Source organism: Etheostoma cragini, chromosome 3, assembly GCF_013103735.1.
Source record: "Etheostoma cragini isolate CJK2018 chromosome 3, CSU_Ecrag_1.0, whole genome shotgun sequence".
Taxonomy (NCBI): Eukaryota; Metazoa; Chordata; class Actinopteri; order Perciformes; family Percidae; genus Etheostoma; species Etheostoma cragini.
In genome coordinates, this window is record NC_048409.1 from 13,151,791 (window position 1) to 13,179,771 (window position 27,981).

The window sequence follows — 27,981 nt, forward strand, 5'->3', positions numbered from 1 at the left end:
TATCCTAATTCTTGTCACTGTGTATCTTTGCCTTTTTATTAAGATAGGCAATCTCTTACTCCTTCCTAAAATGTGTTCGCAAAGCTGTGTCTCTTAATGTGTCTTTAACCAAAAGGAGGCAGTGTTGATCTGTTGGAAGGAGAAAGTTCGAGGTGTAGCACGTCGTCATATCAAGGTGATCATTTAACGTAGAAGCAGGTTCATTGAAGTATTGAGGAGATATACAGCATCTTTGGCCACTCTGTAGGCCTACTAAACTCACAGCACAATATGGACGCACATAATATATATGTAGGGAAATTTGGTCCTTGAAGCCCTTTACAGTTTAGTGAATAAATTATCAAAGAGGAAAGGCAACCATACATTTTTTTATATCTGTTCATAACACAGCTTTGTTGTTTTTTTGGATTGAGAAAAAAATATGACCAACCAAATTCAGGAAGAGAAGTCCAGGGACGTGTATAGGCCTACTTCTGCAACACAACGTTCACTTGTGTCAAAATGATAAAGTGGTAAGGGATACATTTAGTTGATAAGAAAAATAGCACTCAGAAATATATTATGGACAATTAGAATAAACAACTGGATTAGATATGGGGCTTGATACATTTTCTTTTATAAGTTTTTGGTTGAAAAAACGTAAACAGTTTTCAACCATGTAACCTGTTTTATACAGTATATGGGTACAAACTGACCAACAAAAAACTTCACTGAATTCAGTTATTCTTAACTGTTATCTTTTACGCATTACTACTGTGGCATAACCATTGTTTAAAATCTATAGGCATAACGGTAATGACATTGTTTGCAGTTTGAAGTTTAGTACAGACGTTTACGAGTGGCTTTGAAAGCTTCACGTCACTATGGTAACTCAACGCAAACGAGGACTTCTGACTGAAAGTCAGTGTGAAGAGATTTTAGCGTTAGCTAAGACAAAATAGAGCTATAATTACGTATCTAAGTAAATAATAAAATCAGGCCTGAGAGGGCAAAAGCATGATGGACAAACTTGAAGAAGAAAGTTTTTTGAAAAAGGTTGATAAAATAAGTGAGTAATATAGCGGTGAACCTTTTTAACGCAAGCTATATGGCTAACATATATCTTGTGGCAGAATCAAGGGGAGCAAAATGAACGTTATTAGTTTGCTAGCTAGCTAAATAGCTTTACAATCGGGTCAAGTATTGTTTTACCAGCTAATGTAGAAACAGTAACTGTAAGTTAGGTTAACGTAACATTAAATTATTTTTGTAACGTTAGTTCATATATGCATGATGTAGCGTTATACAATCCATACATTGTTTTTAAAAAGCTAAAAAGTTAGACATTACCGTTACCACTTAGGCTAACGTTATGTACAACGTTGCTGTTTCATATTTGTGACGGTTTATTTTGTTGTAATATGTCCACTTGGGTGAAGTTATTGGAAAGTTGTAACGTCATTTGTGTGTGGTATATGTGCAAGTAGGTTTGAATTAGGAAAATATGTATTGTAATTGTATGAAACTGGAACCAATTCAAAATAACAACAAAGTATATAAAATGTGCATTTTACCACACATGTGATTTTATATATATATATATATATATATATATATATATATATATATATATATATATATATATATATATATAAAATGTGAGTATAGGCACTAAACTGTAAAATATATATTCAGGCGAGATAGTGAAGGATCTAAATTCCACTGATGTTGAAGTCCAGCAAAAAGCAATGAAGACAGCTGATTGCTACATTGCTGCCTTGGAGGAACCTTGCAGGACAAAAGTAAACAAGACTACAATCAACACAAACCCACCACTTCAGCCTTCCTTGGTAAATACATGCGCACAAATTTGCCCAAGTACAGTTGCATGTCCTCTCATGCTGTCTGTCTCAGCCTCCCTCTGTCTGTGCCTTGTTCTGTCCCCTGGTCTGTCTGTGTCGTTGTCTCTCTCTTGCCATCTCTGTCCCTCTCAACACATCACAAAAACACACACAGCACATATTCACAACTTCTTGTCTATCTTTTCCCTTTCATTTGAGAATGAACAAGGTGATGTACAGTAGGTACTGTAATGACTACATAGGTAGTTTTTTTAAACACTATTTTATCCTTTGTTCCTGTTTTAAAGGGTCTACAGAGTGAAAGTGCAGGTGAGTGGGTTATTTGGTTGTCCCCTGCACCTTAATTTAAACATTGTTTAAGCAGACGTATTTGTCCTTGTGCATAGACACATGTGGGCACATTCAGCAGTGAGTTATTTGTGAAAGGTTTGAATGCATTATGAAATGTTGAAACAAAATGGTTAATAATAGTTATTATTAGCACATTGCACACACAATTTGGTTAATATGAACGTAAGATGACTGCAGAAGTGACACTGATCTATGTATTTTGTTGATTATTTTTAAAGAAATGGCAGAGCAGATTTCGAAAACAAATCCACTGTGGCAGGGTTTACATTTTTATGATGTAAATTGAGGGAGCAAAAGCAGTATTGGCTCCAAATATTGGCTCCAAATAATCGGCAGCTCGTATTGGTCATCGGCTAAGGCTGATGAAAAAAAAAGACAATCAGTATTGGCACTAAAAAATCCATATCGGTCGATCCTTACTTATAATGCTTAGTGGATAGGAGACTTGTAGTATTGACTATTTAGTCCACTAAGACCTTACACTTCAGACATATTCATCCATCAGAAAATGTGGGAGAAGCCACGCAATATAGCTTGGTATAGTTTAGGATGCAGCACATTTATATGCTGAGAAGTTGCCATGATGATATAAACAGCTGTTATTACTTTATTTATACCATCCGTCTAATATCTATGCAATATCTGTCTTTGGGAGAACCTTCTTAGCATTAACAATTACACACAGACCCGCTGGATTTTTGATAGTCAGCAAAGATGGGTGATCAGAGTTTTTCTCCAATGAGTTTTTATTTGACTGGTGTTGGAGCTAAATCCTGCTCTATTCTCAGGGTTCATTCAATTAGTAGTCAAAATCTCAGATGTGGATGTGTGAATCCATTTTATTACGTAGGATATCCTAGAGACAAATACATAGTCAACCTAACACGGCTCTCCCCCAAATTTGTCTGACTCTTTGGCTCTCGGACCCCCAGTATTATCTCATAAAGGGTGGGGTCTTTAGACCACAGTGATGTGTGTGTGTGCCTATTCGTTCTCTTTCAATTGGAATATGACTTGAGGTTTATGACCCTCAGTTCAGGAAAAGATCAGTGGGGGTGAAAGAGACTGAAACCAGACTCAGGGAGCATCCCTAACAATCAGTTCTGCTTCTAACACTTTTAGGAGAGCTGGATTACAACAAAATATACCAGAACATCTTATATTATAAAACAGAAGTATTGCAAAACAACTAAATGTAACAAACAACGAACCATATATGTATAACAACAAACTTAATGCATGACCAACGTGTCTTCATTTATGCTGAAATAATGCTTTTACCTTTTAGCTTGAATGTATAATGCAAATCACACATAATGTTTAAGCACATATAACATTTTAAATTCCAACACTGGACAGCATTAATGATTGGATTTTGCAATTTGAAGTATTGCCTGATTATTATTACCAAATATCTTTAGAGTTTTCTCCTTTTCTGTTCATGTTTAAGAGTTTTCCTTCCGTTGTTTTTTACCAGTTAATTTCATGACGAATATGGAGAGAGATGCTGAAGACAGGAGAGTAAGGAGGATTGCAAAAGCAAAAAAGGCAACTGGTGTGTGATTCTCTGCTCCTTAAATATGTTGTAGGAGGTGAACAGTTTGCATACTTGCTGCTCTGTTTGGCAAGCAATATGTCCTTTTAAATGTTGTACTGTTTGTTACTGCAGCTCTCAAAGACAAGGGGAACGAAGCTTTTGCTCAAGAAGACTATGTAACTGCTGTGCAGTATTACAGTGATGGCTTGGCTGAACTACGGGACATGCGGCCATTGTACACCAACAGAGCACAAGTGAATATCTTCAACTATGTTTTCGGAGCGGCTTTTGTGGGCCTTCCAGTGTAACATAATGAAAAAACATTTGGTTTCACAGAGGTTGCAGTGCAATCTAAGGGTCTGAAGCTATTTTAATTTGAATAAGATTGTGGCAATATGCAATTAAGTTAATTTAGTAATTAATATGTTCCCTTCCAAAGACCCAGCATCTGAAACGTCTGCTCTGTGTTATATTAATAACCATACAATGCTACACGACTTATCACATTCTTTACTTTGTTAGCCCACTTGGGCCAAGTTTACTGTGTCTGTTTTTTAATGCCCAGTTACCACCTGTCCAATGTTTCTATCTATTTAGGCCTATATCCGGCTGGGGAAGTACAAGGAGGCCATCAGTGATTGTGAATGGGCCCTGAAGGTAAGACTGAGCTGGGAACCGGGGTCAATGTCTCATTCAACATAGTGTCCACTAAGGTACCGTTCTTGGTGAAGCTTGGAGCTCAGAGAAGATATGTTAGTGGGAAAATTTGTTGAATGGGTTAGCAGTGGGCTATGCTCTGTCCTGGACTGCACTCAAACAGAAGCAGTAATAGGTACACGATGCAGGTATTTAGCAGTACAGAAATGCTCTCTGGTGAGGAGGTTGTGATTAATAAAGTGGACAAAAATGAATAACGTTCATGAGTTCTTCCTAATTTGGTAGTTTGTTTGGAGTTATGTTTTCTTCAGGTTACTCAATTCTTTCTGTAGGTTTGGACAACAAGTATGCTCTATAAAGCAACTTCGATTTTCTGTAATATAATATTATAAATCCTGAGCCTGAAACTTTTTTCGGAGTTTCAAGCTCTTTTTTTCTCCCGCACGCCGGAGATCCGGCACAGTGCTGGAGTACTTTAAGCCCTGTGACACATTTCTGGAGTGAAGGGTGTCTCTGAAGTTCAGATTGAACATCTCTGAGACATTAATTCACCATTATGTAGATGTGTTGATGATGAAGCACTTTAACTGATACACTCGTTTGATCATTTTCTCTCTGTCAGTGTAATGAGAGGTGCATTAAGGCATACCTACACATGGGGAAAGCATATCTGGCATTAAAGAAATATAATGAGGTAAGAATGATTTCCTGTCATTACATCTAACCATCTAGCTGTTGCAGAAACATAGCTACATAATGAAAGTTGTATGCCAGAAATAGAGAATAAGAATACAGGCAGTGGTTTTTTATAGGCATACATTACATAACTGGAAAAGTAAAGTATTGTAAAGTGCATCATAGTTTTCTCTATACCAGTCTTGTGCTAAGATACTGTTTTGGAGTGACCAGAATCATATTAATTTCCATAAGTTTAGAAGTAAAGCATATTGTATAACCAGTAATTATCAAAATTCTTCTTGTTTTCAGTCCAGAAAATCCTTTGAAAAGATTATGGAAATTGAACCTGTAAGGGAAAAGATGGTCAAAGGTAAAGAAAATTTAAATCTTTCTTCAGGGGTTAGGAAAACTTTAATATATTCATATATTCAATATATAGTCCTTTAGTGGTAACTGCCCTCATTTGTTATGTATAATTTATAACCATTTTAAATTGGTCCACATCTATACTTCCCCCCACATGATTGAGTTTGATTATTATTCAATTAAATTAATAAATTATTAATTATTGTTGGTAATGGTCTTGCCACATACCTAAAATTTAAAGTTAGACTGGAGCCCATCAAAAGTAGTGGACACTCTCCATTGTTGTTTGCCAGGGATTTAAATGCAAGACTTATGCTAATGAAGCCTAATGTCACTCTATAATTGTCCAGGCAAAACATACATTTTTTTTCTTCTCAGTAATTTTAATCATACTTTTTTTTTATACTATAGCTTTTTGTTTACAAATACGTTTGAAAGTGATTCATCCAGTTATAAGCTCTGAAAAATGTCTCAAAATAAATGTGCTAAACGTTTGGTCGGAATCTAACCTTCCTTTACTTTGTGGCTATCATCCCACATACACTACCGGTCAAAAGTTAGGGGTCACTCAGAAATTTCCATTGCACTCCATTATAGACAGAATTCCAGTTGAGATCAGTTGCATGTTTTTTTTTTAAGATTAATTTTTTTGGGGGGGGGGGGTCCCTTTTTATAGTGGATAGACATGAAAAGGGGAGAGAGAGGGGGGGATGACACGCAGCAAAGGGCCAGAGGTTGGATTTGAACCCGGACTGTTGCAGGACTCAGCCAACATGGGGCAAACACTCTTACTTGGTGAGCTAGAGGCCGCCCCAGTTGCAAGTTTTTTTTAACCAGGGGAGCAGATTTCAGATTACATTATGTGCTAACATAATTGCAAAAGGGTTCTCCAATGTTTTCTCAGTTTGTTTTTATAAAAATGATATGGTGGTAAACAGAATGTGCCTTTGGAACATTGGGTGCATGGTTGCTTATGATGGGCAATATAGATATTACATTAAAGATCAGCCACCCACTCAGATCAGCTGGTCTTTCATCTATAATGGAGTGGTATGGAAATTTGTAAGTGACCCCCAAATTTTGACCGGTAATGTATGTACACCATTTTGCAGTCTCTTTGCTATTGTCCTATGTATTTCTAATACTTTTGCTTATGCTTACTACTATGGTGGTATGATGGTAATAACTTTCTGTTAGATCACAGTCTGCTTTTTCTTCTTTACTCTTTATCACCTTTGCTTTCTCCATGCAGAACACCTAACCCAGGTAAATTTGGAAGAGGTTAGAGCGAGTCAGGAGATGAATGCAATGCAAGAGTTTGAAAAGGGAGAGGCCAGCGCCACAAGAGTGCCCCAGCTGCTGGAGAAGCTGTCAAGGCCGGGCCAGATTCCCTTGTACTACTGTGGAGGATTGGAGATTCTATCACAAGCAGTTACTGACTGTAAGTGTACTTTTGGGAGAAGTTTATTTCTACAATTATACTTTTCCTTTAATCTCTTTGTACCCACTCTTACTTCAATAACCTATTTTACTGTTTTTATTGCAAAAATGTTTTAGAAAAATATCAGCCTTTAGGCTAGGGTTACAAAGAATCTAAGGAGAAAAACAGTCAATACTCACAGTGGGCGTTTTTGGGCACGGCATCAGGTGAAACAGGGCAGCTGCAAACACTGATTGTTTCATGTCTTGGAATGGAAGAGCGGAGACCTAACACTGTCCATCACTGATTTCTCTTCATGCTCCATTTGCTTGTCACAGTAAAGCGCCTTTCCAATATAGAATATAAAGCCACACTGACAGAGCAAAACCTCAGGATAGGTACAGTATATGTACCATGACACTATAAAATTACACAAACAGCTTTGTAGAACAATGTTTGTGTTTTTATTTCTTTACTAGATCAATAAAAACAAGTTGTCTGCTATTCGGCAATACCTAATAAATTCAATGCTAGTATGATTTGATCTGTGACCTGTTTCTGATCATCAGATTTAGCAGAATTAGACCTTCCCTGGGTGTATTCTTGTAATTGATGATTTAATTTGGTTGCTGAACTGCTGAGTGGGCTGTTCCAAGACAGCAGTGTCAGCTGTTCCATCAGTTAAGTGACATGAATAATAAACTTTAAAAATGAAATGACTAACTAAACTATTGTATGAACTTTTGGTGTACAGGGTTTTGTATTTGGTGTTATTTGGTGTTAGAGAAGATATAAAGGGGGGTTGTTATGGGATGACACTACAGCAAACACGACATTATTAAGCCTTCTGGGGCTGTCTTGGGTGCAATTTAATATAACACCTGAGATAGCCGGTGTCCATTCAATCACCTCAGTGGCAGTACCTGCATTCAACCCTGTCAGATTTAGAGTAGTTAAGCTAGTGAATGGTAGTACCTGTCCGTTTGCTTTGTAGATTTATGACAGCCTAGCCTGAGGTACTGTAGATGGACAGCGTAAGATGCCAGGATTACCAACCTGCTATCGTCTCGTCACCTGTTCTTTTTCTTGAGTTTATTTATAGTTTTTATATACTTTATGTAGAATAAGCATATCAGTTTTATTTTGCTACTGGCTATTTTACCTAAAGAAATGAAAACCATGACGGAGATGGGTTTGACTTTTTTGAAACACAGGCGTATTTCTAAGATTGCAATGCAATCTGAATCAGTTGCAAGGGCCCGTTCTCTGCCCAAAACATTGTAAGAGGGCCTGTTCTCTCTATGGACCCCAGTGTAGCCGCACTGCCTGCACCATGTATATTTACCCCCCTGGTCAAGAGTGAGTTGTTTTCAGGGAACCAAGTATTTCTAGCAGTGTCCCTGAGCAAGAAAGAACAGCTCATAAAAATGTTGAAAAAGAACACTGGCCCACACTCTTCATCAAAGTACCGCTAAAAACAAGAGACAACAAATCCCATGCTGCAACTTGATGGGGGAAATGATTACAGAAAATCATATCTAGCTTTAGCTTAGAACTGAAATAGTGCCTGTTGCTCAAGGTTTCAGAAGAATGAAATCAGGCTAGACAGGAACATGCCTCTCAGATCCCTAATTTCTTCTTAGTATGGTAAACACAATTGTGATCTTGTGCTTGTGGAAAATTTGTTGGGCACATGATATTGCAAGATTCGTATTTACCAAGTCCTTTACTGTATGAAAAAGGGCCATTGCAGACAGCTGCAGCTGCTCTCCACCAGGTTGTTCACCACTCTCCTGTCAGCTGCTGATATTTTCGTAAATGATTTTGACCTAGGAAATGACTTTGGAACACCACACCACTGATGCAACTCGTTTTAGCTATTGCCAAAAGGCAGAAATTGTGGCTTTTGGAAAACATGCTAGCAGTACAATTAATCAAGGTCAAAGGCTCTCTCTGTTATATTTCAGCTAAGAAAGAAGCTGTAAACAAGTAGTTCTGACATCCTACACACCATTGCAGCTCTCATACAGGACTTGTATATACTCCACACAGCCAAGACGGATGAAGTTGGTCATGTGAAGATTGTCGCTGAGTAAACCAAGTAAAATGACCAGTAAATCATTGTGTAATGCTAACTCTCTATTTTTGTTTTAACTTGTATCACTGTTACTAATACGCTGTATTCTTTTGCACTGGCTGTCCACTGCAGAATGGCAAACGTTTTTTTTCTTCATTTAGGTGAATAAAAGTGTACTGTCACATGATATAATACCTGTCTCACAGTGCCATTCAACGGAAAAGGGCAAAACTTACATAACTCACAACTGAAATCTCAGCAGGGCTGACATTACAAGCTTTTCCCCCTAAAAGTGCTCCCTCACTGCCCTGCTCTACGTTCTATAGATGCCAACTCATTATAAGTGGAAACTAGACCATTCCTCTCTTCACCTTCATCTGTCCACACGTTTTCTTTATTCATTTTTCTCATGCCCTTGACTGTAAACCATTGAACAAAGCAAGCTAAACTAAGAGAGACGTGTTGTGTTTCTCTAAAACCCACAAGGCTACCTGGTGATATGTAGTTTTCTGCCTTCTTACACTATCTACTGTTCTCTTTTAACAGGTACAGGCCAGACCCTTTTCAGACTGAACAATGGCTTTAGTATCATCAGCAGCAATGACACAGTGAGGAGGTAAGGAGACCAGAGGGAGAGGTAGCTGTCAGCCCTCAGTGGAGCTTTGACAGATGGAACCAGAGACAGGGGGATACAGAGACAATGATGGCCTAAACTAGAGAGATCATTCTCCGCCCGCCCTCGCTCTCTCTCTTTTTCTCTCTCTCTCTCTGGTTGTTTGTGTGATTGTGAGAGGAAAAGATGATCACACTGAAGATTGAGATGAACACTGAAATGTGCAAAGGCCCTGTGTTTTGTCTATGAAAGAGGTGTTATTTTGTACAGGATACAATTTATAACTCCCTCATGTCAGATCAGTAAGGTTATTATTAACTTGTCACACACTTTTCATCTCGCCCATTATCAGCATTTGTCATCCTTATTCAAGTTAGAACATATTGTCAGGAAAATAGAGAGTGGAACAAAATTGTAGTCTGAGCTTGATGAAAATGGTCAATAAGGATACTGTTGTGAGAAATAGCCAGATGCAACCAACTAAAAAAAGTGTAAGCCATGTCACAAAGAAGGCCAGTGCATAATTGCATGCTATAGAAAGCTTTAAAGGAGTGAGGTCTGAATATTTCTTATTCAAGGTGCTCCCTGGTATTGAACGCATAGGTCTCCAAAAAACTGCAAAAACAAAGAAAGAAAACCCTGTTTCTATTAAAGAAAAAATCGTATTGTCAAGATGGCGAATGTTATAATTTATAACAGATAATAGGATAAGAAATCAGGCTATAACCTTCAGCCGTCAAGAAGCAGGGCATAAAAGCTTCCTCAGGGCAGAGACAACATTTGCAAACCCCTTGGTAGGATAACAGAAGACTTCTCAGGTAGCATGCAAGTGATGGCCAAGTGGCTATGACACACAAGGTGCTTACATCAAATATAGATAAATGGAAGGGCAAAGTGCATTATGATGTAAGTGTAGTATCAATTCCAATGCATACTGTACACACACTTTATTTTATTTATATAGGTGTACTGAAATACATTTTCCTCATTCATTATTCTTTTGATAGAATGCTCTTTGGTACATACAAACAGGGCTCTACTGCTGAACCGAGATTGCTTAACATCCATATGAAATGAAATGGCATCTTCCTCCTTCAATTGTGTTGAATTGCTACATGTCACATGACATGACTGATACAAATAACTGATTGTTGACCCTAAAGTAAATATTCAACATGTATTATGTGTTACATTCTGATTCTGTAGTTTTAATTTGGTTTCCATCCTTTGTTGTCTTAAGATACATCTTTATTGGCCTACTTGAGTTTTACTTTCTCTACAGTTGCCTGTTGCAGAAAACAAAGGATCCAGACAGCCAGGAGTTGTGTGTGTCTGTTCTGAAACTATGGAGGGTTATTTGTTGCGGAAACGGTATGTAGTTAGTGAGTTACACTTCCTTTTCTGTCTTTGTCCAAGTAGCAATTTCCTTTTACTGAGTTGGCAGGAAATAAAATAAAAAAATAAGTTATTAAATACTTATTTAATCCTCATAGTGTCATTACTGCACAGCTTCTCTTTTGTCGAGCCTTTATTTGCATAAGCTGTGGGCACGTCAACCGTTTGTGCCATTTGTGATAATTTCTTTACGCGGCTATTCACTTGTGTCTGTCTGTCTGTCTGTCTGTCTGTCTGTCTGTCTGTGTGTGTGTGTGTGTGTGTGATACCATAAGAGCAACAAAAGATTTCTTCTGTATCAAAACAAAGTATAGTCTTCATGTAATTGGGTTTATGGACTAGGTTGTTGTTTCTTTAGGAACATAACATGGTATGGTGTCAAGTAAGCTCATTTTATTCCATTCATGTTTTCCTTTTGCTTTCAGATGAAAACCAAAAAATGTTGATGACATGCCCAGTCACCAGGGAGTTCATTGTTCACTTGGTAACATCCGAGCATGTTGCAGTGCAGGAAGAATGCCTGGCATTAATATGCTTGTACTCACAGATGCCACATGGCAGACGTTTGGCCATCGACAACCTGAATTTGCACATGTAACACATTTATTTATGTTAGATTATTAGATGCAACTGATGAGATCAATAACATAGCTGGAATAAGAATATACTTGTGTATAGACAGAGATGGTAGGCTTACTGTATGATCTAATGAGCCAAATTATTTTGTAATACTTTTTTCCTTTATCTCCTCCCATCCCTATACTTTTTGCATTTCACATTGTTCCCTTTCTACTAAAATCAGTCCAGGGGCTTTAGTTCAGCCCTGGGCCATTTGTTTGTCAGTCAAACTGCCATATCCATTTAATGAGATTTCAAGACATATATATTATACAACATATTATTAGCTGCATAACAATATTATAATAATGTCAAAAAGGAGAAATACTGTTTTATTCTTCTTCCAATCCTCGTTCTCTCGCTCTTCTTTATCTTGCTCTATTCTTAATCTGTATCCAAAAGGTTAGTGAGGAACCTCATGGAGTGCATCTCAAAGCCAAAGCAGCAGCAGGAGAACACAGCGGTCAACATTCTGGAGAACTTTGCAACAGAAAACAAGTATTACTGATATGCAGCCTAACTAAAACACCACAGTAATTCTCCTCACACTTTAGAACATGTTGAATTTGATCTCGAGGAAATACATATTTTCAGATACAGAATTCAGAATACGACCCACCAGATCCATGGATATTAAAAGCACTTTAAAATCTGTAGTTGCATCATGTCAGGAAGGGTCCTTTGAGAATAGGAAAGTGTGACATCTTTAATAATTCAATATGTGCTATCCAAGTGTTTATGTCACTTGAAAGCAAAAGGCCGTTAACCTGTTTTTTCTCTCTGGTGCCTCCATGAAAACAAAACATGAAAGAACATCCAGGCTCTCCAACACAGCAGGAAATAAGTTGAAGTGTCAAGCGGTGAAATAGGAAGATCAATTTTCTCTGTCTATAGCTCAAAGAGAGTTACTCAACACAAATGTGTTATATCCTACAGAGGTTTCTCCTCAGTGGAAAAGCTCAGCTGGGTCAATGTTGGGCTTTCAAGAATATTTTTGGACTAAAAATGAATACACTACACAGCAGGTCCAAATTTCACATTGATTCCAAATCTTACAAATCTCTCTAAATATAGTCTGGCTCTCTGGTGGTTTCAACTGCACTTTAGGCACTTATTTGTTTAATAGGGGAAGGTTTTCAACCATTGTGCAAATATATTTCAAATACTTTTTCTTACAGATTTTGCATTCAGCTAAGGGACGTGTTGACAGACTCTGTTATTGTGCCATTTACAAAACTACTGGTAAGATATGAACTGTAGATAAAGTTTCATATTGATTTACAGTATGCACTGAATATGTATCAGTGTGTTTATGTGTGTGTCTGCACATCTGTTTTCTTCATTTTTTAGAGTAATATAAGCAAGTCCAATCAGCACGTCCTTGCATCACTGATATCAGCTGTTGGCTGTCTGGCTCGAGATGACGTCATCTGTCAAAGTTTTGCTCATGATCAAGAATGTTGGAAGGCCTTTGTGGAAGCCATTGTTAGTATCTCTATTTCTAGTATCTTAGCATCTCACTGAGTCTTTGCATCAAAAAGTACAAATTACTTTTACGTTGAATTCAGATGCCACAGCACTTAACTACAAGAAGTACAACACCACAGTATAGTCTGAATGACACAATTAGACATTTTATATAGTCTCTCTTGGCTGTTATGAAAATGTTTAGTTGGTTTTTAAGCGTTTAATTCAATGTAGATTATGTTGCCTGTCATTGCAGAAGCAGTGCAAAGCATGTGAATACAAAGAGGTAATTTACCCTATGCTTGGTTTGATCATCAACCTTTCAGCTATCACCTCTCCAATCATTCAGGTAAGACAAGTGATGCGTTATATGTACTTTGCTTGAGGTGTCAGTTGTGCATGTCTATGAGTGCAAAAATCAACTTATGTCCTGAAATCTTGCCATCTTAATAGTGGGTACTGTTTTAACTGATGTAACGATGATACTGTATCGTAGATTGAGCTGAATTGTCATTCAGGGTGGGGCCACCTTAAAAGAACTATACGTTTTGACAAACGGTTTAGTAAAAAGCATTTAAAGCCAAAGAGGCTCCCTCTTCACTTGATGATGTGTGAGGTCACCCATTCAGATATGAAATTTGGTGAAAATTGGTTTAGCCACGTTTGCTCTCCTCTCTGTAGGAACATGCTGTTTCACTGTGTGACTGCTGCCTGGGCCTGCTGAGGGATAGTGACGGAGGAGTCATAACTGTGAGTGCACTTTACTTTGGCACTATACTCAGGAGGATTTTCCACTAACTTTCCGAAAGCAGGGCGGCTCGGGTGAAATAGACCTAGCTCGTTTCTTGAGCAGAAAGCTTTACCCACTCTTCTGGGACGCAGCGTGACTCGGGTGCTGAAATATCAAACATCGACTTGAATGGCTGCGATTGCTTGTGGGGGTCGCGGTGCACCTGGAATGCAGCACAGACACTCCCAGTAGAAAAACACATTATATAAGTACAGTAGTGGCTTCACTGTATTATAACTGCCATTCTGGTTGTATTAATGTATTATTGGTTGTAGGACCAAGGAATGTTTGAAAAATATATTAGTATGGAGAAAGTTTTACAGACACTCGTTTAAAACTTTCTCTTGTTTGTTTTCCTACAGGGCATAAAACCACCCTTAGACAAAAATAAAAGAAGTTTGTCTTGAGTAATGGGCCTTTTCTTTTGAGCACACTGACAATGTGCCCCAAAAGGTGGAACGAGCAATCCATAATGTTCAGATGATTGTATATATGTGTCATTACAGATGATTAAAACTTCAGCTCCAGGTGCTCTTGTCTGTGCTAATGGCTGTTGTAGCAGTTTCACCATGACTATGCAATGCCCTCAGAGCCCCACATTTCCAACCATCTGTCTCCTTCCTCAGTTTTAGTGTTCACTCACCACGTGGCTGGAACCCTTTCCTCTTTCTCACCTGAATTCAACATTTGTGTTGAATATCCTGAAAGTTTTTCTCTGGTCTTGTCTTATCTTGACTTCACTTTCCTCAATAATACATCATAATGGTTACAACAAAGCCCTTAAGCCCAAAATATTGCTGCTGGGCTGTTTAAAAATAAAAACGTATGTCCATTTAGGTTTAGCTTTCTTGAGAGAAAGTATAATGAGCATGCATGCATGAGCCAAGGAGTGTTAGAAACTACCTAGTTTGTCCATGCCATTTACTGCTATTGTACTCACTTCGCACCAACCGTGAAAGAAAATGCCCCTCTAGTAAAAAAATTAGCAAACATTCAAAGATTAGGCCACTTGGAGGCAAAAGAACTCCGAAACAAGCTGACAGACACACAGCCTAACACATAGTATAACTGCCGTAAAAAGTTGGCCATCATATAAGCAAACAAATTCTTTAAAAAAAATATAACAACATTAAGCAACAATATAATCTTATTGGAGCTGTAGTTGGAGTATGCGGTAGGCTCTTAACTCAGATTTTGTCTCGTGGTATGATTGTTTTGCCATATTGCCCAACCCCTACTACCGGGAAAACGGCTGCCTGCTGCTGCTATGAATGTGGCTGATGAGAGCAGTGATACTCAGCTGAAAGCTGAAGTGGTTAAAAGGGAAGATTATCAAAAAGATCACTCAAATGAGTAATTTGAGCCCTTGATTCACAAATAAGTATCTCCAATTACTAATTTACACAGTAAAAACACTTATTTTGTTGTCTTTCTTGACTTATTCATGCCCTCAAGTAACTTTATCCACGCCCTCAAATTACTGTTTATTAAAAAATGGGATTGAACAGATCCCCTCAGCAAGATATAGCACCCGTGTGTGACCTTTAGATCTTATTTGCTTCTAATCGTACACTTGTTCTCATTGTCTATTTTTATTATCCTGTCTTTGAAAGGTTCACTATCATTTTATGTTCAGTCAAACAAGTTTTCAGGCAAGTCTATCACCATCTTTACAATTGACTTTCTGTACTTTATTGCTCCCTCCACAAAGACCTTTACACCTACTGATTTCATATTTTTTCCATTCCTATTCCATCTTTTTTCCAACCATTCTTTCATTCTCTTGGTCTCCGGTAGGTAGGTATCCTGTCTTATCTCTGATTTTCTCTGTCTTTTCCCATCCCTATTTCTTCTTCTACATTTATGTTCCCTATTATCTCCGTTTCTAGTGCCAACATTCTTCTTTGTCTTCCAGAGAGCCACAGGCGTGCTGAGCAATGTCCTCCCTCAGTCCCCTGAGGCCGTTCAACATGTTATTCAGGGGAATATTGTCCGGACCATGCGCAGGCTGCTAAAGGTGCACAACTGTACATATTGTACAGCACAAGTATCTGTGAAAACATCAACACTTATTTGTATTTTACTCATGGAAGGATATTCTATTTCCCATCCATCTTTAAATTGATTCGTTATTCTTAGAACAGCCCATAACGACACATACAGTACCCTTAAACACCCGTCATGATGAAAGACGTGATGAAAACATGCTGTTGAAAAAAACAACTATGTTCTGTAGTTATATTGACATTTCTGAATGGGCTCAATATTTGAAGTAGGTATTCTTCTACTAATTCTACTACAGTTTAGTTTTTGTCGGCATGATGTTAGAGTTTACAAATATACATTGAAATTGTTTGATATCTTGTTGATTTTGTGTCTGCCTACCCAGGGGACAGGGCAGACTGCCACTAAGTACGCCATTAAGACTCTGACTGTGTGCACTGCTGCCAGTCACTCGGCACGGGAGGAGCTGGTGAAGTCTGATAAAAGTGAGAAATGACAGACGTGTTACCGGTTCTTTTACAAGCTCTTTCATTAGCCAATGAATATTTAAGGATGACCAAATATGTGAAATGAAGTATGTGTGTGTTTACATTTGTATGCACACTGCATGTATGTGAGTGCACTGCGCAGTACATTTGTTGATTTCCATGTCATTACATGTGTTTGTTAACAAATCAAAAATTCTATTCCCTTCTTATTCCCTATACATTTATCGTTCTACACAGAGCTGTCTGTTTTGCGTCATTTGCTGGGTTTAAGCTGTGATGAGATGGTGTCAGGAAATGCAGCCCTTTGCTTGGCCCACTGCTTTGAATTGGACGGAGTTGCCAGCACCCTGCTGGGTACTGATGTTGTGCTGCTGCTGCTGCGCCACGCTGCAGGGGACGCTAAGAGGACAGCTGTGCGGCAAAATGCAGCGATTGCTCTGGGGAAGCTGTGTCGATCTGAGCCCAGGTGCCTGCTCACCTTACTCTATACAGTGAGGTAATAAAGTATTTGATCCCCTGCTAATTTTCTACGTTTGCCCACTGACAAAGAAATGATCAGTCTATAATTTTATTGGTAGATTTATTTGAACAGTGAGAGACAGAATAAAACAAAATCCAGAAAATCGCATGTCAAAAATGTTATAAATTGTTTTGCATTTTAATGAGGGAAATAAGTATTTGACCCCCTCTCAATCAGAAAGGTTTCTGGCTCCCAGGTGTCTTTTATACAGGTAACGAGCTGAGATTAGGAGCACACTCTTAAAGGGAGTGCCCTTAATCTCATTTTGGTACCTGTATAAAAGACACATGTCCACAGAAGCAATCAATCAATCAGTCATTCCAAACGCTCCACCATGGCCAAGACCAAAGAGCTCTCCAAGGATTTCAGGGACAAGATTGTAGACCTACACAAGTCTGGAATGGGCTACAAGACCATTGCCAAGCAGCTTGGTGAGAAGGGGACAACAGTTGGTGCGATTATTCGCAAATGGAAGAAACACAAAGGAACTGTCAGTCTCCCTCGGCCTGGGGCTCCATGCAAGATCTCCCCTCGTGGAGTTGCAATGATCATGAGAACAGTGAGGAATCAGCCCAGAACTACACGGTGGGATCTTTGTCAGTGATCTCAAGGCAGCTGGGACCATAGTCACCAAGAAAACAATTGGTAACACACTACGCCCTTGAAGGACTGAAATCCTGCAGCGCCCGCAAGGTCCCCCTGCTCAAGAAAGCACATTAACATGCCCGTCTGAAGTTTGCCAATGAACATCTGAATGATTCAGAGGACGACTGGGTGAAGTGTTGTGGTCAGATGAGAACAAAATAGAGCTCTTTGGCATCAACTCAACTTGCCGTGTTTGGAGGAGGAGAAATGTTGCCTATGACCCCAAGAACACCATCCCCACCGTCAAACATGGAGGTGGAAACATTATGCTTGGGGGATGTTTTTCTGCTAAGGGGACAGGACAACTTCACCGCATCAAAGGGATAATGCACGGGGCCGTGTACCATCAGATCTTGCATGAGATCCTCCTTCCCTACGCCAGGGCATTGAAAATGGGTCATGGATGGGTATTCCAGCATGACGAGGACCCAAAACACAACAAAGGAGTGGCTCAAAAAGAAGCACATTAAGGTCCTGGAGTGGCCGAGCCAGTCTCCAGACCTTAATCCCGTAGAAAATCTGTGGACGGAGCTGAAGGTCTAAATTCCCAAAAGTCAGCCTCAAAACCTTAATGATTAGGAGTTAATCTGCAAGGAGGACTGGGACAAAATCCCTCCTGAGGTGTGTGCAAACCTGGTGGCCAACTACAAGAAACTTCTGACCTCTGTGATTGCCAACAAGGGTTTTGCCACCAAGTACTAAGTCATGTTTTGCAGAGGGGTCAAATACATATTTCCCTCATTAAAATGCAAATCAGTTTATAACATTTTTGACATGTGTTTTTCTGGATTTTCTTGTTGGTATTCTGTCTCTCACTGTGTAAATAAATCTACCATTAAAATTATACACTGATCATTTCATCATTCAGATGACAATGTACACAATCAACAGGGGATCAAATACTTGTTTCCCCTCACTGTAAACCAGATGCCTTTGATTACAGTCCAGAAACTAACCTGAAGGAGCATTGATAGACGAGATACAATGCCTCACTGAAATGAGATAATGGGATGTTTTGGCTCTGGTCACACACTAGGCAAATATATTGACTTCTGGCTCAGGATAACCTGAACTATGTGTGTGACTAACCTTTTGAACAGTGAAAGCCATAACTTCACCAATTTTCTCTTAAAATTTGCAGTTGGTTAACTGGTTAATCATGATGGAATGGTTGATAGCCAGCAGCAGATTAAGTCATGTCTTTATTGCACTGAATGTGCAATCAAGTGTGTTTCAAGTCAAGTTTGGGATCTGGTCGTAGATATTGTTAAATTTGTTTGATTGTTTAATCAAACTTTAGTTCATTTAGTCCATTGTCATTGCTATCTTGCTATCTGCTAACACTGAACACACTGACACTGTGTTTTCTTTTAATACGCTGCTGCCTTCAATTCCAGACACGTGAACAAACTTCGAGAACTGCAGGGCCTTGAGATCCTGCATTCCTGTATGAAGTTCATCACATGAACCCAGTACATCATTTATCTTCTCCTCGCTTATTATCAGTCTTCTTGTGTATTTTGTTTGAGCTATTGGCTTATTGGGGGAAACAAAAATTCACAAAAGAAGATTTTGGCTGTTCTTGTGCTTATTTTTCTTATTTGGTCTTGCTTTTGTGAAAAACACTTGTGCACACAGCTTTGTGCAGTCAATTTAATTTCTGTCTGTTATATTTGGTGGCCGACAGGGGCAAAGCAACTGCAACTTTATGAAACACATGCAGATAGGCAAAACACAAGCAAATTAAGAAAACCTCATATTTATTTAACAACACATGCGCAGCATTGAGCAAACACACTGCATATACACAACCATATAACACAACCAAATACAGAAACAATGCTAAAATAAAAGCTTACGTGTTTCATTAAGTTGCAGTGCATTTGCCTGTTGGTCACCATAACTATAAGATTAGAATATCATTTTATAGCAGAAAATGTGTCTGAATTCTAAAGATATGACAGAATACACTGCTAAATCAAACAAGACTTTTCTTATACAGGGATACAAATGTAACTGCTGGATTGTAAAGGACTGATATTGATCAGGCGGCATTAACATACTGATGGGTTTTTCATGGGGGGGTTTACTCATCCGTCTTCTCATCCCTTATTTACCATGAGGCAAATTATTTGGGGTGCACGCTTCAGAAAATGTCATCATTCGATATGTATTTTTAGGCTCAAGATTTGATTCAAAATTGATTTTTGATTCAAAAACGATTCTTAATTTAAAAATGATTCACAGTATGTAAATGTTACTTTTCCCATGTGAGAGTATACACGCCATTACAAAACAAAATATCAATGTGAATTGAATTTTTTGCACACCCTTATACATTATGGAGTATACTTATACCTATAAGTGACCATAAGCACAACTTAAAGAGTGTGTCCAAAGGGTATTTTTACTTTGTGCTGGCCTGCCTTTGATATACTGTATCTCTTATTTTTTGGTTCTCTACCTGTGTGGTCGGTTCATATATTTTTGGTGGTTTTATTTACAGAGACGTGCAGTTGAGTTCTGTATATATTACTGATAAAAATGATGTGTATTAATTCTTGTGATGGTAGTACTGGAAGGACAAATCATCTTGAAATAAACAAATTTGAGTTTATTGCGAATGTTTACATTTAGACTCAATTGGGAGGGTCTGCCAAATTTGCATGTCTTTGAAATATGGGGATTATTTTGTCCAGTAATTTATTGGAGAATTTTTTTTGCTGTGTGACAACAGCACTATCCACTGCACTACAGTGCTGCTCTCACTACTGAATGTTGAGCCCAGCCACTATTAGAAGGTCAGAGCTATAACTCTGCCAGCATAATGTTTGCACACCCATTGGAACTGGAATTATATTTGCTTTCAATTTAGCTACACTATATTATGGAAAAAGGTCTGAGGTTGTGATTTTAGGTGACAGAGTGTGTTTGTGGGTACAGGCTATGTGCAATTTTGCACCAACCTGTGATTGGAAAGCTTTTTTGGGAAAGGCAGGCATCAACAATGCGGAAAACAGATGGTTTTTAGACCTTAGGTGATGTTACGTTTTTAGCCATGATAGTTACGTAGTTCTAGGGATGACAATGACAATACAGAATGACAATGACAATATAGAATGACAATATAGAATATGGCATTTCGATGCAACTCGCTTTAAGTAGAAATTAATCCCAGGGTTTGTCATTTAAAATTTCAGTTTGAGTTATTTTTCAAATCACTGAGTTAAAGAGCAGATAATAAGGTGTCATAATGCTTTTTTTAATATCAGTAATGTTAGCACTAGTCTGTGCCACCCTTGAAATAGTTTAAGAATATCATAGTTAAAAAATAAATGAGTACATTAAATTGAGATGGGATTTTTTACACTGTAACATCTTTTGTACCTGACTACGCCGTACCGGCAGTGACTGTAAAAAGAAACGCTTACAGAGAAATCTAATCCATGAACTGCAGAGGAGAAAAGCCCCCTGTAACGGATGACGCCACTTGTGCGTGTCTGCAAACAACTGATACCTTCTGCTCAGTTGGATTTAACAGTAATAAGAACACTTATTCACTGGGGCTTGTATCATCATAAACAACACTGAACAGAAATGAGGAGGTTTTACTGTTCCACGCTAGGATTTTTCCTGCTTTCAGGTATGTGCTTATTTTTTCTTTATTATTGTAGCTACAGTAATTACCTATCATACAGTATGTTCCAACTCATTTGTGCATCTGCATGTAAATGTTGAATAAATACATACACCTTTCATTTCTTAATTTAAGGTACTTTCACAGTTCTCTTTTAATGAGATGTACAGCCCCGAAGATAAATGCATTAGCGCATCTACAAACAGTGACACATGAGGACATTTTTCTGGATTCTCCCTTATTTTTTTTCTCATACATATAAAGGATTTTACCTGCAGTTTACATTTATAGTCAAATAGCAGCAACACAATTGTCCTTTTCACTTTGACAAGGCATTTATAAATAAAAAGAACTTTACAACAAAAACAGAAACAACTTGTTTCATAAGTAAGTCTGTAGGGCTGCCTCCCACCGTGGTTGATTACTACTCTGTCTTCTCATTACTGTAAAGAGAAGCTTCTAACCACTTACAGCTGGGTTAACATAATTTGTTTTTTTCCTCCCACACAGTCTGTTTTGATATAGCATCTTATACAACAGAGGTGTAGTCATTATCTAAATTGACAACGGACATGATCAGATGTGAAATTGCCTACACAAATTCATTTAATATGAAAACTGCCAAATATGACTGCTACAATAAACAAACATCTCAACTCAAAGATGTTATTTCACAGCCATCAAACACATACCGAGTGCTGTGAACATCACTACCATTTTTCCTTTGACTTTGCATCTGCCACAACAGGGTTTAGATGATTAAATGTACCCTGTGGAGATTTGAGTGTAAACTATCTGTTTTGCTATCTATCAAACACATTGCAGCAATGATTTGCAAAATCCCGGCTTCTTTTTTAACGTTTACGCAAAAGCTACTTCAGTTCCCTCTCTTTATTAAAATTTGTGCAGCACTAGATTACCGCATGTAAAACTGCTCATGTTGATAGTATTTTACATCTTAGCGTCACTCCTACTGCCTACCAGTGGACTGTACTTTACACTGTAGCTGTAATGATGCAGACATCTAAAAATACTGCCTAATTAGTAAGCATCCTAATTGATCAGCTTACACTCTAAGTGTCCACAATCACTGAGGGTGCACAAATGAGGTGGCGGCAAAACTGCTCCTTCCAATCATCAAAACATTGTTAGAGTTCACATCCGATCACGTCTTGAGCTAGTAGTTTGTGAAACAACTTGACTGCTGTTACAGCCCGGCTGTCAGATGGTGAAAAAGAAAGGGAGACCACGATAGTAGTCTGCTTAAGAAATGTTTTTCAAGTTAAACAACCAAAACAATCAGAACAACGTACTCTTCTATTCTCTTCTAACTATTCTTTCCTGGGTTGGAAAGAATAAGGAAAAAAAACTCAAGTAGCTGACCATGCCCGGTCTCCTGACAAAAGCCAGATTTCTTCCACAGATGTAGCTCATCAGTGCAATCTGCACCTGTAACACAGCAATCAGGGAACCGTGGCCCATAGAAGTGCAGATGGCTAATTTAATTTCTTGGTGAATAACAATAAAGGCATGTTTAACCTTATATGTGTAGAATATCAATGAATCTCCTGATATAGTTTATTTGGAATTTTTCACACCGCGTTCTGCCAGGTACTTACACACATCAACATAAATAAACAATGACACATATAACGTGATTAATATAACCAGAAAATAGCTGTTAAATTGGGACTAATTTGAGTAAATAGTAATGGCTAAACATTTTAGTTGAGTCTTGAGATGTAGCACATGTGACAGAAACAGCATGGATCTACAATACTAATGACTCTCAATTTTAGTTTTATGCTACATGATACTTTTAGGAAGGACAGCTTGGCTCAGGGAAGAAATTTGAGTGACGTGTGTTCTTTTTCTCTTTGTAGTCTGGGCAGAAAAACAAGATTTCCAAGGTTACACCACAGAACAAACAAAAGACACAACTGTCACAAAAGATCGGCTTTTGAAGAAGGATATCACGATTGGTCATGGCATGGAAGCAATACCTACAGAGAAAAAACATCAGCACACTGCAGTTGCAGGGACTGCCAAGTTTCCAGAGGCGGTCGTGTTTGACACCAGACCAACAGCTTTTTATGAGAGAACACAAATTACAAAAGAATTGGCTGTAATTGCATCAACGAGCGGCTTTGTTTCTAGAAATGGGCAAAACTCTCCATCAGATATGAGGATTCACACTAAATCAAAAAACCCGTTTATTTCAAATTATGATAAGGTCCTTTTCTCTTCCACACAACCTCCATTTGAATCAATGATGAATGGCACCTCCGAGCCAGCGGTCTATTTGTCCACAGATGCCAGGAAAGCCTCTCTTTGGCTTCACACTCTGCTTGATAACAGGAATCAGAGAAACACTGACTCTGTTACTCTCGCATCTGCTGACAGAAGGCCGGGAGTTCCAATCCTATCTGCATCTCATTCTCGTGTAATTGATAACCTCGCTGTGCTGCGTACTGACAATAATGACAAACAACCTCAAGTCAAGGACACTACGGGGATTTCAAAGCTGGAAAGGAATGAGTATCCGTTTGATACCGTGCAATCCATCTTCCGCATCGATACAGCAGAAGAGCCAGTGAGAGGAAACACCTTGACAAAGTTGTGTTTGACCTGCCAGAAAGATCTGAGAGCGGCGTCCACTGAGAAACATGTGGCTCTGCTTGCACTGTCCCCTGAGGGCTCATCAGACTCTCTTAGTGTAGAGGGGCTCACTTTAGATTTAGGCCCATTTACATCCTCGTTACCCAGTTCACACCATCAAGCGGGAGAACAAGAAGACATGCTGAACAGAGACATCGGTAGGCAAAACATTACCAAGCATACCAGTTTTGCAGTGAGGGAACAACTGGTTTACAAGCCGACACTTCCCCCTTTATCCTACAATAGAACTGTGAATCATAGTCAAAGCATTATGAACGGCTCCCAAATCAAATCTTTTTCTCCTGCTGATGTGTCGTCTGCAACACAGAAAGACACCAAGAAACAATCGGGGCACACCTCTTCAAGTGAAACCTTGCTCACAGAGAGACAGATTTCAGCAACCCCCGCGCCTTATCGCTCATCAAAGTCACTCCCTACTGTGAGGAAACAAGAGATGCTTGACAAAAAGGTGAGCATCGGGGACCCACAGTCAAAACTGGTTTATTTCAGTAAGCATAACAAAAATGCTTCCCACAGTCTCTCATCAAACTTCAAAAATGTATTTGTCCAAAACCAACCTTTGGACATCAGCAGTGGGTCAGTCAGCAATTCGACTGATGTCACTGAAACTCCCACCAGCACTCAGAAAAGTGTTCTACCACACGGTGATCAAAGCGCTGAATCACATCCAACTCGAAGAATGAAATCAGTTGAGGCTTCTAGTGCAATAGCATCATTCAGCCTTAGTAGGCAAAGCACTCCTGAGTCTCCCTCTGTGACAGGTAGAGCTGATTCTTTGATCTCTGTGGCGAGGAGCCAAACAACCGCCAAACCAAGCTCTAAGACCAAAGAACCCATATTGACTTTGTTACTAAAGAATTCTGCCATCAAGTTTGCATCCGTAACTACAAAGAGATACCTGACAGACATTCTCAACACTGCAAACAGCATTGTTAAAGAGTCTACTGTTGACCCCTCGGGACCAGCAAATGAAGCACAAAGTCCAACCTCGTCAACAAGTAAAGTTGTTGAGCCTGTGAAGTTGATTTTTTCTGAATCAAGACGGAACCTTGGCGATGCCGTTTCAACGTCGACTCCAACAACCCCATCAAGCCGGTCATTCTCTGAGAGACCGACAATGAGCGCACTTCTAGGGAGTCAATCAAAAATCACTTGGGAGAGGACGTTTGATGTGAGCAATGATAACCCTGAGGCACCAACACAGTACTCCTTTGTGAAATATAACATGGATTTAATCACAGATGCATTAACAGTCCATAATCTAAAGCCGGGAGATAAAAATAAGCAGGTGTTGACTGTAGTTGCAGGAGACGAGATTCTCAAGATAGAGGGCAAGCAGGGTGAAGGAATTAAAGAGACAAAAGACATACTAAAGTTGCAGAAAGTTAAAGATCGCAGGGACGATGAACAGTTGGTAAACAATAGAGAAGAATTATTGTACACACACAGGGGGAAACAAGAAAAGATAATTAACACTAGAGTAGATATAAATCGAAATGCAGACCGAAAGGAGGATGAAATGGAAGATCATGAGGTCAAATCAAGCAGAGAGGAAGGCGGAGGGACAATAAGAGACGAGGATGTAACTTTGAGAAAAGACAACTATCCAAGACAAGGGGGAGTAAGAGACGCAGTTGGTGAAAAAAAAGCTGTGACAAAGACTTCCACCAAAGATGTAGCAGAAAAACAGAGCGAGTCTTTGCCGACGACCGGAGCAGAGGCTGGAAGAGAGGTAGAAGCGAGCGAGGAAGACATTAAACACAACAGAGAAATTGGGAGAGAGGACATGACAAATGTTCCCCTTGGACCTCCTACTAATTCCAAAGAACATAACGGAGACAAAGGGAACACTGTTACAAACCTGTCTCCCATCCGCAGTTTAATTAAACTAGACATTTATCCTGGGGAAAATATTACAAAAATTGTGGAAATGAAAAATAAGCCCTTTTTCTATCAAGTGACAAGCAATCACAGACCGCTACACTCAACTTTGAGATCCCAGAGCCCGAAACTATCGAAAATGCCATCTTTTACCACAGAGCCCCACACAGAGATTAAACACATGGCTATGCTTACAAAGCATGGAGAGACATCTTCACGTTCTAAAGAAAGCACCCGGAACAAAGTTCTTGAGTCTATGTTTTCTGTGACTGCCATACCAAAAAGTGTCCCACGACTCTCTCAAGCATTTGAATTTAGCACTTCAAGATTTAACGTTGCGTTGAAGCAAACAATTTCCCCGCACAGTAGTGCAACTAAATCAGCTCATCCTGTACTAAAAAGTATGACTAAAACCCCACGACTGGCAATCACAACAGAGTTCCTCAGAGCTCAGCCCCACTTTACAGCAAATAGCTCTACTCTCAGCGTATCAATTATTTACAGCATCTCAGATCATAAATTCAGTAATTTGGTTTCGAGAGAAAATTCCCTTTTTAAGACCATGATTGAGAGAGGGCGAGCAGCACAGATTATACCAGCGCGTGTATTTGATTCCAGTGTCAAGAAGCCTTTAACCTCGAACACGGTCAAAGAAATAAATACATATTCTTCTGTGAATCCTGCGCCGATCCAGCAGATGTATGATTTCTCATCTACCAGGCAAGCCATAGCTGCGGCAGTGCCATCTGTGGCCCACACCTCCAAAGGCCAGCCTCAACAAAGTCGATCTGCCCCTGAGACAAGTCAGTCCGCCTCATCCATCTTTAACATGTCTTCGGGCCAGCCATGCTCATTTAAACTATTAGAGAAGACCCATTCAGATGCTTTACATGGTCCTGTTGATGATAACGAGCAGAGATCTGTGCAGACCTTAATGGCATCGATGAGCCCTAAAGCAAAGAACGATCAATTTCCTTTCAGCAACATTTCACCGCTGCCAAACCTCATGATGGTTGGAGATGACAGTTTACCTGGCACCCATCGCCTGATGGGGCTAACAAGATCGGCCTCAGAAAAAGACATATTGAGGGCCAACTCTGACAGGGAACAATCTGAGTCCTTGTTAGGGACTGCTGATGAGGAAAATGAAACAGAGGAGAATGACAGTGTGCTAAATATGTTGACCGTGGGAGTTACAAAACAGATGGCAGAGAGCAAAGATGAAAAGAACAGGTCCCATTTTATAGCACAAACCATTGACAGGAGTAGAAACCATGCTAGTACCACTGAGGATCTCAACTATTTGTCTGTATTACAGACTGAGAAGCAAGCAGTAAAAATCACTAATGATGACAAGCGCAATGACCTGTTCAATGCAGATGGCAGAGATGATGGAAACAATACAGTGAAAACTACCATTGAGAATAATCAGCTTTCCCAGTTAGGAGGATATAATGAAACAAGCACTCAGCCCGTCATGTCAGCAATTCAGAGCACTCACAAGATCGAGCAGGGAATAGATGCAGTTTTTAAGTCTGAGAGAAATGATTTTGCTTTATTTGTGCTTGACACAAATAATCAAACTGGCACCACTGCATTTGTTGGGTCAGATAGTCTGCCCAAAATACCCCAAATACAGGGTAATGATGTGACAAGCAAGGCTATTTCTGAGCTTCATGCTACTGAAAAACAACATGATCCTTTCAAACCACAGGCCACTGCGGGTGACAATGCTCCCCCTGTCCCGGAATTTCATTTAGGAAGTCACCTTAAGGTCCGCAATATATCCACACAGCAGATTGCTGACCGGATTATTAATGGCACGCCTGAATTTCAGATAACCACTACTAAAGCCGATGACTTTTTGTCTCTGGCACCGATTGCTAGCACAAGCGGTCTCATTGTTTCCACAGAAGCTCATGAATCAGCGCTGACTACCAGAGAGAGTGTTCAGTTTGTTATTACAAAGTCATCTAAAGCTGCACAAGCTGAACATATGGAACAGTCCAATAATCATATTGAGCCTTTGTCACTGAGAGAGCCTCCCACAACTGCCACTACTGACAAGCCCCCCCCTACTGTGAGAAGAAGAAAGACAACAGAAAGACAGAGTGTAGAGCAATCTGTGCGTAAAATTTCTGTTCAGGCGACCGAACAAAACCAGCATGCCCCGCCTGGTATGCTGGCTATGACACGTCCAATCAATGACCCGGAGAAGAGTGTTCAAGGTTTGTTAAAAGCTGCCCACAGAGCGAAAAGGCTACATGACACAACATCTACTACAATGAAAAGAGTTAAAAATGCATCATATGAAGAT

The 27,981-nt window shown here is 39.3% G+C and overlaps 1 protein-coding gene across 2 annotated transcripts; it reads left to right on the plus strand.

Moving 5' to 3' along the window:
• Positions 1–433: 433 nt before the first annotated feature.
• Positions 434–19,625, plus strand: ttc12 (tetratricopeptide repeat domain 12). 2 transcript variants are annotated; one of them, XM_034867823.1, is made up of 21 exons: positions 434–512; positions 1,675–1,829; positions 2,129–2,150; positions 3,670–3,747; positions 3,862–3,983; positions 4,327–4,386; positions 5,009–5,080; positions 5,374–5,434; positions 6,683–6,871; positions 9,474–9,543; positions 10,823–10,911; positions 11,361–11,529; positions 11,956–12,051; positions 12,732–12,795; positions 12,904–13,038; positions 13,277–13,369; positions 13,702–13,770; positions 15,726–15,827; positions 16,200–16,299; positions 16,540–16,768; positions 18,865–19,625. In XM_034867823.1, the coding sequence occupies exons 2-21, from the start codon at positions 1,728–1,730 to the stop codon at positions 18,932–18,934; spliced, it is 1,992 nt and encodes a 663-aa protein (XP_034723714.1). In that variant the 5' UTR covers positions 434–512; positions 1,675–1,727; the 3' UTR covers positions 18,935–19,625. The 2 variants fall into 2 exon arrangements, with proteins under 2 accessions (XP_034723714.1, XP_034723713.1); XM_034867822.1 differs by lacking the exon at positions 434–512 and adding an exon at positions 822–1,048 and having other exon boundaries at positions 18,865–19,624.
• Positions 19,626–27,981: the final 8,356 nt, after the last annotated feature.

Coding starts and splice junctions, on each gene's coding strand:
- ttc12 (XM_034867822.1), top strand. CDS start 997: ATGATGGACAAACTTGAAGAAGAAAGTTTTTTGAAAAAGGTTGATAAA. Junction 5,081..5,373: donor CATTAAAGAAATATAATGAG/GTAAGAATGATT, acceptor TCTTGTTTTCAG/TCCAGAAAATCCTTTGAAAA. Junction 12,052..12,731: donor AACTTTGCAACAGAAAACAA/GTATTACTGATA, acceptor TTTTTCTTACAG/ATTTTGCATTCAGCTAAGGG.